The following is a 14,330-nucleotide window of genomic DNA, read 5'->3' as shown; positions in this document are numbered from 1 at the left end:
ATGCGACTCTCCTAATACAATCTTCTGCCTTCGAGCAAGCTCTCGCGAAGTATTTAGAAGCTGGTGCGACGTGCAAGCGTATACGCTACGGAACGGTAAAAGTCGATGAACGAGCATATACGGATCCGGCCGTAAGGAAAACATGTATCGACAGTGATTTTTTTTCCTTTTTTTATAGCGTTTCTTCTCCCGTCTCGATAACGTGTCTCTAAGGTGTTCGCCCAGCAACTCGAAACTTGTAGCTTCTCGGCAGTGCTCCGTTAGCCTGACGAGCAATCGAATTTTTTTTTTCAATCAACCCGATTTACGCGACGTCGAAAATGGAGAATTCAAGACGACCGAACAGCGACGCATGCAGAATTACCGTTTTGCACACGTGGCCGCGGCAATGAGCTTTAAATTCCGAAGTGCCTGTTTGCAAAGCGTGCTGCAGAAATCCCGGATGCAGGCATGAGAGAAGTCCGTTTGCGAGAAGCACGGGACAAACGCAAAAAATGAATGTGGCTTACTGAAAAGATACATCAGAGAGAGAGAGAGAGAGAGAGAGAGAGAGAGAGAGAGAGAGAGAGAGAGAGAGAGAGAAGCGAGCTTTATATAATGTTAATTCGTTCATATCAGTTACAAAGAAAATTTAAGAGAGCCGTTCGCGCAGAGGAAAATTAATTTTCTCACTGTTCTGTGTGGTAAATATGAAAGTAAATTGCTGTGTCTTTCGGTCGTATTTCATGACGCTTCTCTCCGCAGAACAATTTTACTCGCGCGCGTGAGAGGAGATTTTAGCGCACCATCGCCGAAACAATTTACCAACTAATTAATCCTCCGCATCATCATCACCATCGTTCTCTTAATCGCTACACTGTATGCACTACAGTCCAGCTTGGTAGCGTTGTAATCAATCAATCAGGTTATCATGCATGTACTATTGAAACCAAACTGATGCGTGTGTGTATGATAGAAATCCCGTGGACGAGAAGCCGTTTGAATACCGTGTGCCAAAAGCCACGGGCATTGGATGAATTGTGAATAGCTCGTTTTTAACGCGTGCTCGATCATGGAAGCGCGATCATCGATTCCTCCGTTGCTGAGTGACATTGAAATATCCCCGCGTCGGAAACTGAAAAGACGGTCTCGTTCCCGCAATCCTATAGTCCACTCAACTACATTGTGTGATTTCTCGCTTCATGCTGCACAACAAGATATCACAAAGAGATCTCTCTATCCGTCTACATTTGTGTAAAGTCTGGTTCGAACGAACGAATATACACAGGTGGCTAATTACATTCAGTCTTGCAGGATACCGTCGCGTTAAGGCCACAGGCGTCGCTGGCTCTACTTATATCTCGTTTACTTCGTTTCTCTTTCTTCCCTCAAAAGTGGAGTGTCGCATGGAATTTTGGCAATTTCCCGAAACTTCGCTCAAATACGTCTTCGTTAACAAGACAAGGCATCGTTCTTGACGTCCACTTTAACAAGACTACAATTTATTATATCCAAGGCAAAACACACGAGGAAGGTGTAGTCACCGAGTAAACCAGCATCTTCCATGTATTGTGATCTTTTGTGCGTGAAATATGCCAATCAAGAATCTACGGGGAAGCGAATGTAGCATAAGCGGCTAGCAAATATATAGAAAAATATTTCGCAAAGAGAGACAGAGAAAGAGGAAGACATAAGTAGACAGATACAGAGGCAGATATAGATAGATAGATAGAGAGATCGATAAACAGAAAAAGACTGACAGACACACGCACACACACAGAAATAACATCAAAGTTACACTGAGAAGATGACAGTGTTCGGTGGTCAGGTGGTGGTGGTGTTGGTGATGTGAGGAAGGGGGCGCTACACTGAAACATTCAGGCCTCTTTGCACAACGGCCAGTTCACAATTATTTAGATTAATCGTAATCAGATAGATAGTCAGAAATCAGCATTCAGATCCTTTTCTCCGAGGAGAGAAGTACTCGATGAGTCACAGCTCGAGGGCCGAGTCTCCCGAATCGTCGTAAAGAATTATCGTTAATTATTTATGACGCGAGATCACAGACGGTGAAGAGAATTATCTAAATGCTGACGGTGGATCGCTCACACGAGCGGAACCTAAGAGCAGGAGGAAAGAATTTACTGCTTCGCGTTCGTTTAATATATCGATCGTTTCCTTGAGAGAGAGCGAGAGAGAGAGAGAGAGAGAGAGAGAATGTGTGTGTGTGTAAGAGAGAGAGAGAGGGAGAGAGAGATACTGATCGGCGCGACCGGAAGTTACGCGAAGAGCAATGTGCAAATCGAAAAATAGAAAGTAACACCTGTAACAACTCGTTAACAGCGAACGTATGAGATAACCGGGCGGAAATGTATGCCTCAGGTAAACGCGAGTGTCGTATTGTCTTCTAGGGAGAGTCCGGCGTAACTATCTAAGGTCTTGCAAGAGATCTCGAATCTACTGAGAATCAAAGTGGAAAATGAGTTTCGAGACACGACTGAATGGACAGTAATCTTTCCTACAGAAAACTCTCAGGTTTAACTAATCACTTAAGATTCTAACATTTTAACCATTTGAGGTAACACAGATTTACCATCAATCGTTGCTTTCGAAAAAGTAACAGTATTAGCGAGATACTTTAATACGCGACAAGATTGCGCGCCGATTCGACGCGCAAATTACTTTTCGTTCGCGCAATTATCAATGAATTTGCGATCGCGACGAGAAATAATAATTATAATCTCAAGAGTCCTCAAAAAGTTAAAAATCTTTAACATTGAAGTACATTATTGCAGATGAGTATATTGCACTGTTATTCACTACAAATTAAGTAGCAAATTAAAAGAGTATAAAGCATTCAGAGCATGCTGCTAAATTTCTCGTTATCATCATTATTCGTGGCTCAATATTCTAGTAGTTCCCTGAGAAGCAAATATACGTTATTTTTCGTATATCCTCTAAGGGATCTTCTAATACACTCGAGTTTTATACTTCGACGGTCAATCGTGAAAAATTAACAATTGCATCATATAGCCAATATGAATTCTAAATATTCGTCTTTCAAACTATTATTATGCACCTCTCAAAAATTTAGTACTAGAAAGCACCGATCTAAACGGATCAACAGAACAATTTATTTAACAGTAACAAACATTATATATAAACACAATCACATGTCATTTGCTATACGGATGCATTATCTATGACAAATCACGACCTGCTTACTTAATTAGTAGTTACTGCTCTTCTCAGAAACGAACAAAATGAAAAGAAATGTACTCTAGGAAAATAACGTATATAATGTTTTTTTCTCAGTGACTTACATCACTTAACAATTCATACTGTACTCAATGATCTTTTTTCAACGCTTCGCATATCTTTAGAAAAAAAAAAAAGTGTCCTCATATACATAATCTATTTATACACGAGAGATATAAGTTGTGCTCTTATATACACATATTTGTATATAATCGTACAGATATATATACACATCTCGTAAAAATATGTGATATTAGTTTAAGGAGAATAATAATAATATATATATATATGTATATATGTATATATCGGTTTTAAAATAAAATTACAAAAAAAAAACAGAAAAACGTGTTTCCACATATGTACCTTTATCCTGGAGACGGCTTCCTCCGCCTGGCACATTCGCGTCGACTTCGTCGGCTGACCCTCGCATACCAGTTGCGTGGATCCCAAGTATCTCGCGCGGAACAGCACGCCCTCGATCAACACTGAGGGATCGTCCAGTAGGTCTGAAAGCGCCACAGACACGTACCATTTAGGACTCCTGACCTCACTTTTTTCGCAGTTCAACGCGCCAAAGGCGACCAAGCGTTCCGAGAAATATCGAAGCGGTCTGACAGAGGATACGGATACAACGTTCGACAGCGCATCCTCTTGTTCCACTTCGCTTGAATCTCTGACGAAGATTTCGGTCCTCATGTTACGTGTATATATAGCACAAAATTAATAAAACTTTCGATACCAACTACACACTTGTCCTTGCGAAAGTAAGAATTAGAACGTTCACTTCACTCTCGAATCATTTACGTGGGAACCGTACTTGCATGTATTAAGATGGACTGATACATAGAAAAAAAAAAAACGCAAGAGAATCGAGACTGTGCACATTCGAAATTCGCAAGACAACTCGACGATGGTTAAACGCCGCGCTCTAAGTGAGACGCTCGTGAGATTCGCGGATATAATGCGTACCAATACTACTAAAAATTGCCAATCTTATCGAGGAATTTGTAAACATCCAATTTGCACATGGTAACATACTCTTCCAACCGACGAGCGAGATCTACAAGTGACATATACATACAAACACTGTGTCTTATGAGACGTACAACGCGTGTCGGCAGTCACGCAAAAATAATTAGACGTCAGACTGTCAGAGAAGAGATGATATAAACGTGTTAAAATGATACCATGCAAGAAATGTATATAGTACACGCTACAAGTGATCGTGCTCTAATAATAGTAATTAAGAATAGTTTTCTAATTATTGCAAAGTATACACAGAATAAGAGAGGTACCTACCATGTAGTGACAGTTAGAGGCAGATGTCGAGTTTGTGTGTCCAAGCAAGCAGTAGGAAGAAATATTACATTAGTATTGTGTTATAAATCGTTAATGCAAGAAAAAAAAAAAGAAGAAGAGTCATATTGACGAGAACGTGACAGTACCTTCTTTGTTTCTGCTCTTCTTCTTCCCCTCCTTCTCCTGGAAAACAGAACAGATACGGTACATTTTATATGATGACACAGAGATAAGACTTCGGTGGGATGAACGTTGACAATTAATCCCGCAATAGTCATTTACGTAATCATTTAAGCTATTGGATACGTGTGCTAACCATGCAGTAACTGTCAACAGAATTAGTAAACATCGACATGTTCCTGTTTATGTCTATAAATAGCAGTTATAATAGTGTTAATAGTAATAGAACAGTAGTAGAATATTAGTAGAGCGGCATAATGAGCATTTGAATATTATCAACTCCGTTTCATTCTCTCTTTTGCAAAGCAGTTGTAACAATTGTCTCGTTCCGTTCGAGGTGCAGAAAAGAATTATACACAAAGTACGTTATTCATTACCATGAAAAATTACTTCGGTCGATCGAAGAATAAGCGAAGTGTAAGTAAATGCTGCGAATGAAAGATGATTCAAAGTATGCGCTATTCTTATGAGCACAGCATCGAAACAATGTTTGTCGTAAATTAAAGTAAGCGTAATAAGCGAAAGCCGTGAAGAAAGTATAAAGCAAATGGATGACACCGAAAGCCCACGGATGACAGCGAATACCCTTTCTTGATGAGAAAGAAATGAAAAATCAGCTTAAACATTGATCGACTATTCGTCAACTGTGACGACGTATCGCAAGTACTCGATTACTGGACGGAAAGTTCGTCTGATCACGAGATTTACACGTAAGTCTGTATTTAAGCTGATTAGTTCGTGTGAAAAAAAAAAAAAAATATATATATATATATATGTATATATAAATATACTAAATCTCGTTGAGCAACTGAAGGAGAGTATTGTCATGCACCAAAGTGTGCAATGTTAATCACGGTCGACTAAAGATATATATATATATATATATATATATATATATATAACAGACATCTACAGTTTCTATAAAAGAAAAATAGATTCCGCAGTAGCATTTGAAAGGGCACCTTTTTCACCTTGTTGTTGGATTCCTTGAGACTCTGAGGGGATGTGGGGGAATTTTTGACTGGGGTCTTCTGCGGACTCGATGTAGGTTGCGCGGGAGTGGCTACTTCGCACTCAGAAGACGGCGATTGTATAACAGACACTACGGGAGGAGGAGAGATCGAGGTAGACGTCGAGGGCAGGGGCTCGGAAGGCGCTAGCGTCTCTATCGGGGCAACACTCAGGGTTTTGGGAGGGGTTTGCTTTGGAGTAGCGACTTTCGCATTCATTGGTGGTAACATTGTCCTAGTTTTAGGCTTCCTCCACCCCTGCGTAACACCAAGACAATATTAGTAGAACACCACTACACCATTCGATCGCACGGAGAACATAGAGGTGAAAATGTGTGTACATTATTTATGCCCGGTATTCAAAATATTCAGACATTCTTGTGTTTTTAAGATTGTCTTGAATTTATTTTCGGGACTTAGCAGAATGCTGACTTATTCGGTTTAAGGCGACGTTTTTACGACGTCTTTACGACGTTATCTCAAGTCTTTGTTTTAAGTAACGTACAATGATCGTCTTGTGTCTGGAATCTTAAATTAAAGAATCATTCTATTTGTGATTGACGATAAATCGCTGTATAATAAGGAAAAAGAAGTCGAAGAATGATGATTTAGATAAAGACTCAGTGCGCAAAACATTGTCTTAAAATTACAAGTCAACCATTCCGCTAAGGTCCTTCAAATGCTGTACGGATCACTTCATTGACAACGCATCTAAAGGACAAACTTAAGACGATCTTAAATATATGATCTGACTATGAATACCGGCCATAGTCGGATTTTATATTTAACCCTGCTGTTTTGTCCAAACATACCCGACCACTTTTCTCTCAATATCGCCTGGTGAAAAGATCACGGCGTATGCACGGTGTACAGAGTATACGTTGTCACAAGTATGATCGCTTGTTCTCCCGACGAGACATCGAAATAAATATGTAGGAAACAAACGTAGGAGAACGATTGATCAGTGTAACAACGAGATCAACGAGAGCAATGCGATCCGATGCGAATGTCACACGCTCGCCAGATTACACGCTCACCTTGTCGTCATAGAATCCCTGATCGTCCGTCCTCTGCTGGCCGAGCAATCGATCCGTCTCGAGGTCGGTGTCCGCTTCCTCCTCGTCCGGGCACTCCTCGATCTCCACGTCGGCCTCGTCGCCCACCCGGCGCGCTTCCGATTCTTCGCTGTTGCTCTCCATACAAACTCTCCGCCTGCCATCCATTATACTACATCTTAGTTAGATGCGTTTACGCGCGAAACGGTGAGTCGGCCGAAGGGTATCCCAAACGTATGTTCAACCCAGCGACAAGCGTGAGTGAGAGCGAGCTCGAGAAGCGATAACGAGGAGTGTAAAGAAGCGCACACCGAGGCGACCAAATATTCGGACGGACGGTATATATTATGCAGATCTACAACAATTGGAATACCCTTATTCCGCGTAGAGCGGGACGTAAGATACCTCGGTATCCAGATCGGACTGACGCTCGGTTCCGGCGGCTCCTCGGATGGGGATTTCACAGGCAGAGTTTTAGTTCTTTGCAGCGCCATTCTAATATCCTTGATGGCCGCCTCCACCTCCCCGCCGATTTCTAAACTTACACTCTGCCGTCCTTGAGGCGCCGGCGGCGGGGGTGTGCCCAGCGGATCCAGTCCGTCGAGCTGCAGCTCGTTCGCGTCGTAGGAATTCTCCTTCTTCGCGACGAACATGTCGGGGGACGTGGTCTTAAGCGTGTGCAGAATGTCCTTCGTTACGTTCAGACTGACGGAGTCCTTGCCGGAGTCGTTCTCCGTGCCCAGCATGTCGTTACGCGTTCTCTGTATGATCTCCTTCTCGATCTCGTTGATCTGCCGCTTCATCAGCATCACCGTGGGATTGTTGTTGTCCGTGTCGCTCGCGTGCCCACTCGACAGCCCGTCCTCCAGCACCGGCATGCTGGTGTATATTCTCAGGGAATCCGAATTATTCCCCAAATCGCCGACCGAGCCCAAGAGACCACTCGCCGGCATCAATTCATTATCCATCATCATGAGGGACACTTCACTGTCCAAGTCCCCGCAATTACTGTCGCAATCGGTCGTCTCGGGGCTCAGCGTGAAATTACGCGAGTGGCCCACTTGCAAGCCGACCTCGGTCTCCCCGAGGTCCTCGCTGCTGCCGGTGCCCACCGAGAGGTCGAGGAAATTGTTCTCGTGCTCACCGGTCTGGAAGAAGCAACGAACGACAATGAGGGCAAAGTGTTTGCTCTTGTTTACCAATGACGTCTCGAGCGTGGAAAGACTTTCGAAGCGATCGCATGGTGCTACCACGAAAACGTATCTATTTATAAATAGACTCGTATATTTAGAAAGCGACTACTAGAGCAAATACAATTTCTGGACGATAGTTTCCGTTATCGTAGATTTGTCTGGCGATATACTATTTGCATTGCAGGTATTTCTGTTCGTCGTATAAAAGTGACGCATAAATGAATAATCAGCTTGGCTGAAAATTGTGTCAGCACGAGAGACGGATACAGTTTAAAGGAAGCGAATGAATCTTTTGGAGGTTCAGCGATTTCCGGCTTTCTTACACTCACATTTTGCGGGAATTCTGCCCGTTGTTTTTTGGGAGACTCGTGTACCATAACCTCTTCTGTTGTCGGTGGGCCACTGGCTAATCGTTGACCGACGTATGCACTTCCTCCCTGCCTTCGCAGCTCATAATCAAGATCCTTGGAACGGAAAAATGACTTGCTAATAGCGAGTGGCGACTTATAAATTCAAATCACCGTTACGTGTACATCTGTTTTCTGCTTTTATGAATTATACAACAAGAATTCCGGAATATCGTCAACTTTCTCTTCGGCGAGTGAAGCAATTCAATATCTTATCAGCAGATACGTACACACCGTCTAATGCCGCAAAGCAAATAGAGAAACCTCACCTGGAAAGGAAAGGACTCTATGTTGTTCTCCTTCTCTTTCGTCGGCGCCGGACACTTGAAGAACTCCTCCAATACCTTCCGTGTTTCCGAGAATTCGTACAGGTAGTCGAAGGTGCTACCTCCCGGCGAGACAAGACTGCTTATGTTATCGGCGGGTAACGTCGACGGCTTCAAAGAGTCCTCCTCTTCCTCCTCGACCTTCGGTGACGGCGGCGATGGATTCACAGACTGATCCTCAACGCTGGTATTTTCTATCACAGTCTTGTCTACAACAATTTCTGCGGAAGTGTCCTCCTTCTTGAGGCGTGAAAAAACAAATTTGCGAGAGATTAGGGGTCGCGTCGTTGGTCCGTCCGCGTCGAGATCTTACGATTTACGTGCTTTTCCCAATGCGTACCTCATTGTGATTGGGCGTCGTCGGCAGCACTCTCTGCGGGAAACCAGGCCTCGGTGTCATGTACATAGAGGGCGACGATAATAAGCTGGGAAGCTGTGGATTTTCGCGAACGCCATAACGCCTCGGACTGCCGGAATACTGGGCGATCGGCAATTCGCCGATGACACGCGCGACTTTGTGATTGCGCTCCGGAGAAGGGGAATCCGCCTCGCAATCGCTCGCCGGCGTGACAACCTGCCGAGACAGAGCCTGTGAGACGTTCGCACGTGGGAAACCAATGCGGTTTGCTTTTATCTGTCAATCTATCCGTCTTATCTCGCTCGAATTACTTTGAAAAACTCCGAAGTGTTGCGATGATACGCCGTCGTCGGACTGGGAGTACTGCCGACGCTCGAGCTCGGTGGTTCCGGCGCGATCCGACCTCTCTCGTCCGTTTCCAAGTCCAGACCGGTCGTCGTGATTTGGTTCGTGTTGCTCGACGCCAGGTCCAATCGCAACCCCTGCCAGTTGTCGTCGATATCGTCGAAGACAACGACCTCGCCGTCGCTGACGATGGCCATACTTCTCGCGGGCGTGTTGTGATTCGACTGATAATCTACGCAGCTCTTTGGTAATCCATAGTCCAGGTCGGTAATACTTTTCGGTATGGTGTACTCTACATTATTGCTATTTAAGATTGTATCGTAATTAATTATGCGATTGCTACGGTTGCTCTTCGGTGAGTCGTAATCGAGGATCAGTTTCGTGGGGTTGCGCCGCACCGAGTGCACCTCGGAGGCGAACACGGTCTCCGTCACTTCTCGATTCGCGCGCTGCTTCCTAGTCTCGCCGCATCTGAAACGCATTCGAACGTCAGCACGAACGTGAGGATGTGAATCGGCGTCGCGGAAAATTCAATTGGACTTGATACAAAAGGAATTGATCTTAAATCAAGAACAGGCATTCTCACACATAAGCAAGAATATTCGAATCTTCTTCGAAGATTTTCAGGCTGATATTCATAGTTGGGTCTTATTTAAGACCATCTCGGACAATGAAATAAGTCGTAGAGCATCCGAAGATCAACTCAAGGCTGTATTAAATACAAGATCCGACTATGAATACCAATTCTGATTCGTGAATACCAGTCTGAGTTTGGATTAGTATCGATGAAAGTATCACCTGAACTTAAATTAGGACTACAAGTCTTCTAAGAACATAGTAACGTTCTTGCTTGTACATGAGAGTATCTATCTTGATTCAAGACTGATCTCTTTCTCTGCGCAGACACTTCATTACCGGCTCCGTAACTCCCATATGGTCTGTGTGTTGGGGGACTTGTTGTTCTTCTTGACGGACAGCTTATTATCAGTTTGAATATCCTCGTTATTTATGGAATTCGACGCGGCCAGAAAGCGTGATTTCCTAGCGGCCACCTTCCCTCGGCTCTGCGAGAACACCTCTCGTCCGCCGGCGATTTCTATGATTCTGCGGAACAATACAAGAAAATCCATTAGGTGTTTACGTACACACGTGACAATCTTTACCGGCGAGTCTACGAGGTGATCGGAAGTTCTACGAGTTCATTCCTCGAGTTTCCTACGTGAATTCATCAATTATCAAGATAATTGCGTGCGGGGCTAACGATACAACAGAGGTGGTGGTCATTTGCTACAACGAGAAAGGCACGAGAATTGAAATTCTCTCTTCCAGATACCGTTCCATCTTACTTAAGTCGAGGCTACTTCAAGATGCTATCGAAACGTGCAAGGCATTCTCCCGTGAGACAATATCTCTCTCAGCAGCCGCGAAGCCTGGCATCGGTCGCAGCCTGTCGCAGGTGTCGACGTCGAATTTGGTAGCAAGCGGGAACGACGTACGCGCGGCATGACGCACCGACGGGACGAATGAATCTCGCCCCGTCGTCCGGCCGAGGAAGGCGGCGGTTTGCGCGCGTACAATTCGCGGCACGGAATTCGACGTCTCGCGTGACAGGTGAGTTAACCCCAAAAAAGATGACGCGTGGTGCCACGATCGCTGCTGCTTGGCCGCGCGCGGGCGGGCGGGCGCGCGCGCGCCACGATCGCGCGCGCTCTCGGACTCTCCCCCCTATAATTTACACCGTGATTGCATTTAATACGCCCGCCCCGGCCTTCCCGAAACTAATCTCATCCTTACGCGCAATTTCTCGGTCTTTGGGATGCGGCCCGCCGACCTGGAATGCTTTATTGAAAGATATTCATCGAGACCAATGACGCGCGTCCGAGGCGTTGACACACGAACGTTCGATTGCCCGCTCATGTACGCGCGTGTGTGTGTGTGGGTGCGCGCATACGGCGGGAAGGAGGAACAGGCGCGACTTTTAATCTTCTTTAAACTCCGGCGGCGCCCGTCTTGATACTCGCGCGTCATCTGCGGGGAGACAAGGCTCGATCTTATCTCGCGGATTCGAACGGAGCCGACACCGAGAGCAGCAGCGGCGCCGGATCGTAATTCTGTAACAAGGTGAGCGAGGCCCCCCGCGCGGGAAATAATGAACGCGCTGCGGCGGCCGGCGGCATAACCTCAATTCGCGCATTCAGATTATCGGTAGTTTATTGCGTACCGATATTTTATAATACCCTGAGCGAGCGTTAACAAACAAAGACTATCGGAGAGAGGTGGATTACAATAAATAAATGAATCAATGATGCGTGAGAGAGAGAGAGAGAGAGAGAGAGAAAGAATAGAAAAATCCTCATAACCCAGTTGCATCGCGTGTTCCGTCCGGGCTGTTCCGCCGTAGTTAGAGCGCATTGAAGACAGTTAAAACGAAATTAGATCGTGCTTTATTGATTGCCGGACACGTGAGAGTGCTTGTAAAATGCGGCCCGATTTTCGATGTCGAGACGGCAAGTCTGGGGATCGGATAGTTCGGCTTTTTAAGGTTGCTTTCCAGCAAGAGATGCAAGTTGACACAAGTCCAGTTATATTATCCGTTAACCTTTTTCTATATAGGATATGAAATAAGGACGAATGATGATGTACTGGACTCCCGTCAATTTGTGTCGCTCTCGTTGGAAGGTAAATTTAATCAGTCGGGCGATTCTCAATTTAACGCGCCATTTTCGATTACGCCGATACGGTACACAAAAAGTTTTTTTGCGCCGCAATTGCGCGTGATTAATGATCCTCGAATGATTTAACGTGTGTGTCAAGGGTAGGGTCGAAATTAAATGTTAAGCTGTGCAAAACGAGAGGAATGAAGTAAAACGCGGTTTCTATCACGCGAATTGAAGCCCTAACGTAATTCAAATCCGAATGCGCGTATTTCCGGCCGAACGTGAGTTCACGAAAATTGCATTTAATTGGGTTTTAATCGTTCCCCTGGTGTGATCCGATTCAAACGAAAATGTCGAAAATTTCGATACGCTCCCTTTTGAAACACGTTAATTAAACGCGTTTCCAATTCGCCCGCGACAAAATAGCTCTGCTTTATACAAGAATAAAGTATGGAAAAAATAAATAAATAAATAAATGCGTACGAAGCACGGAAAACGGTGGTGCGGATCGCGCGCGGGCATGACACAGCTGTGCCCCGTGTTGTAATTACAGACTCTTCAGATTAAGGCTGACTTTCATCAAATTTCAATTAAGCTAATCGACGATTAACCCGCAGAATTACCAACGGCAATTTCTAACTATATAAATTCGTCGTGCCGTAATAAAAAAAAAAAACAAAACTTAATAATTCTGCAATATGTTAGCAAAATAAAGCGGGCTAATATTTGACTCTGGTGACACGATTTGAAATGTAAGTTGCACGGTAAAAACATGTACTTGTGTTAAAATCGGCCCGTGTTATAATTTGTAACATACCTACGTGTGTTAATTTAATATACTGTGTTTATGTTATCTCAACATTCTACGTGCTAAAATAACATATTTTACATTTCAGTGTGTCGACTAACGTGTTAATTTACGCGTTAATTTTTGACGCAACATATGTTACTTTTCAACATATTCACTTTATGTTAAATTGATATGAAACTTTGAACGGACCGTCTGGGACATATAAATTTAACACAAATTTTTTCCACTGTGTATAAGAGAAACAAGAGAAAGAAACTCCTTCCCTCTTCTCAGCGACAAGCGGTCCTTTATTTTTTACGTCGGCGACTCTGCCAGTCGAGTCGCCAATCATCGATTAGCTTAATCAAAATTTGATGAAGATTACCCCTCAACACGTAACTCAGCCCTAAAGAGAGAGAGAAACGTGTTTCAAATTGCGAAGAGTTGAACGAGCGGATGTTATCGCCGGCGACGAAGACGTTCCCCCCATACGAGCGAAAGCTTCGCGAGCGAGCGAAACAGGAAAATGTTTGCCGGACGAATTACGCTGTCGCGGGCGTATTGACTTGTTTGCTATACATCGAGCAGGCTGCGATACGTTAATGGTAGCGGGGGAGAGAAGTTGGTATTTGACTGACATTTCCGCTCGAGTATCGTCGGCATTAAGCCTGAAATTAACGCCCCGCTGGATACATAGGTACATCGACGACGCGGACAGGACCGTCGGTCGGGGTTGAAACCCGACTAGCACACCGATGTATCGGCTATCGAAACCGGTCGTCCGCGTGTACGCGAAAGACCGAACGTCAAATAGATTTCCATCGGAGAGCGGCGTAGTATTTCGCGAGCGAGCCGCTCGCAAATTTCACGCCGCGGCGAAAACGCGACGGAAGGTGCGACATATTTTTCGCGTGTGTACACGAGAGTATTTATACACCTCGCCTTTAAAACGCCCGCCCCTATCGATTTTTCTGCAATCTCGCCCGTTCCACTCGATAATCCGCGCGCTTTAATTAGTTTCAATTTCTGCCTCGCCCCTTCCTTTCTCGCGTATTTCCACCGTCAAGGTTCGCCCCCTTCCTCTCTGTTTCTCTCTCCTTCTCCCTCGAATTTCGAATGACTTTCAACTGATTATTATTCGATGCACACACACATACACACATGGACGCGCGTACGCATGTCATTGCAATAATTAATTAAATATCACGCATTATGTATACGTTCGTATTGTGCTCCCGCGAGAATCAACGATTCATAGTAAATAATTAACGGTCGATAAGTTTTACAATTGATGAAATTGAATATGTTTCGCGCGTGAATTTATCGCCAACGACGGCAATCGCGATAAACACCGGCCGCATTCGTCCGCAATCGGCGCGACGTGACCGGGAATCTCTCGTGCACAGAGAAAAATATTACTTGTACCGCGAATAAGAGCAATTACTTACAGTTTACTTTTCTTCTTTTAAGTAA

The 14,330-nt window shown here is 44.5% G+C and overlaps 1 protein-coding gene across 1 annotated transcript in view; it reads right to left on the bottom strand.

The window, feature by feature from the left end:
* Positions 1–14,330, bottom strand: part of LOC106741233 — a 63,974-nt gene that overhangs the window by 11,559 nt on the left and 38,085 nt on the right. The window contains exons 5-14 of the mRNA XM_014613024.1: positions 10,326–10,514; positions 9,377–9,881; positions 9,048–9,281; positions 8,651–8,947; positions 8,304–8,438; positions 7,187–7,929; positions 6,764–6,938; positions 5,688–5,984; positions 4,683–4,719; positions 3,601–3,743 (exon numbers count right to left, since the gene is read on the bottom strand). Of these exons, the coding sequence (XP_014468510.1) occupies positions 3,601–3,743; positions 4,683–4,719; positions 5,688–5,984; positions 6,764–6,938; positions 7,187–7,929; positions 8,304–8,438; positions 8,651–8,947; positions 9,048–9,281; positions 9,377–9,881; positions 10,326–10,514 (2,755 nt within the window). The remainder of the gene's footprint in view (positions 1–3,600; positions 3,744–4,682; positions 4,720–5,687; positions 5,985–6,763; positions 6,939–7,186; positions 7,930–8,303; positions 8,439–8,650; positions 8,948–9,047; positions 9,282–9,376; positions 9,882–10,325; positions 10,515–14,330) is intronic.

This window comes from Dinoponera quadriceps, unplaced genomic scaffold (genome assembly GCF_001313825.1).
Source record: "Dinoponera quadriceps isolate SergipeBrazil2010 unplaced genomic scaffold, ASM131382v1 scaffold71, whole genome shotgun sequence".
NCBI classification, from domain to species: Eukaryota; Metazoa; Arthropoda; class Insecta; order Hymenoptera; family Formicidae; genus Dinoponera; species Dinoponera quadriceps.
The sequence above is the reverse complement of the archived record's forward strand: the minus strand, read 5'-3'. Positions and strand labels throughout refer to the sequence as shown.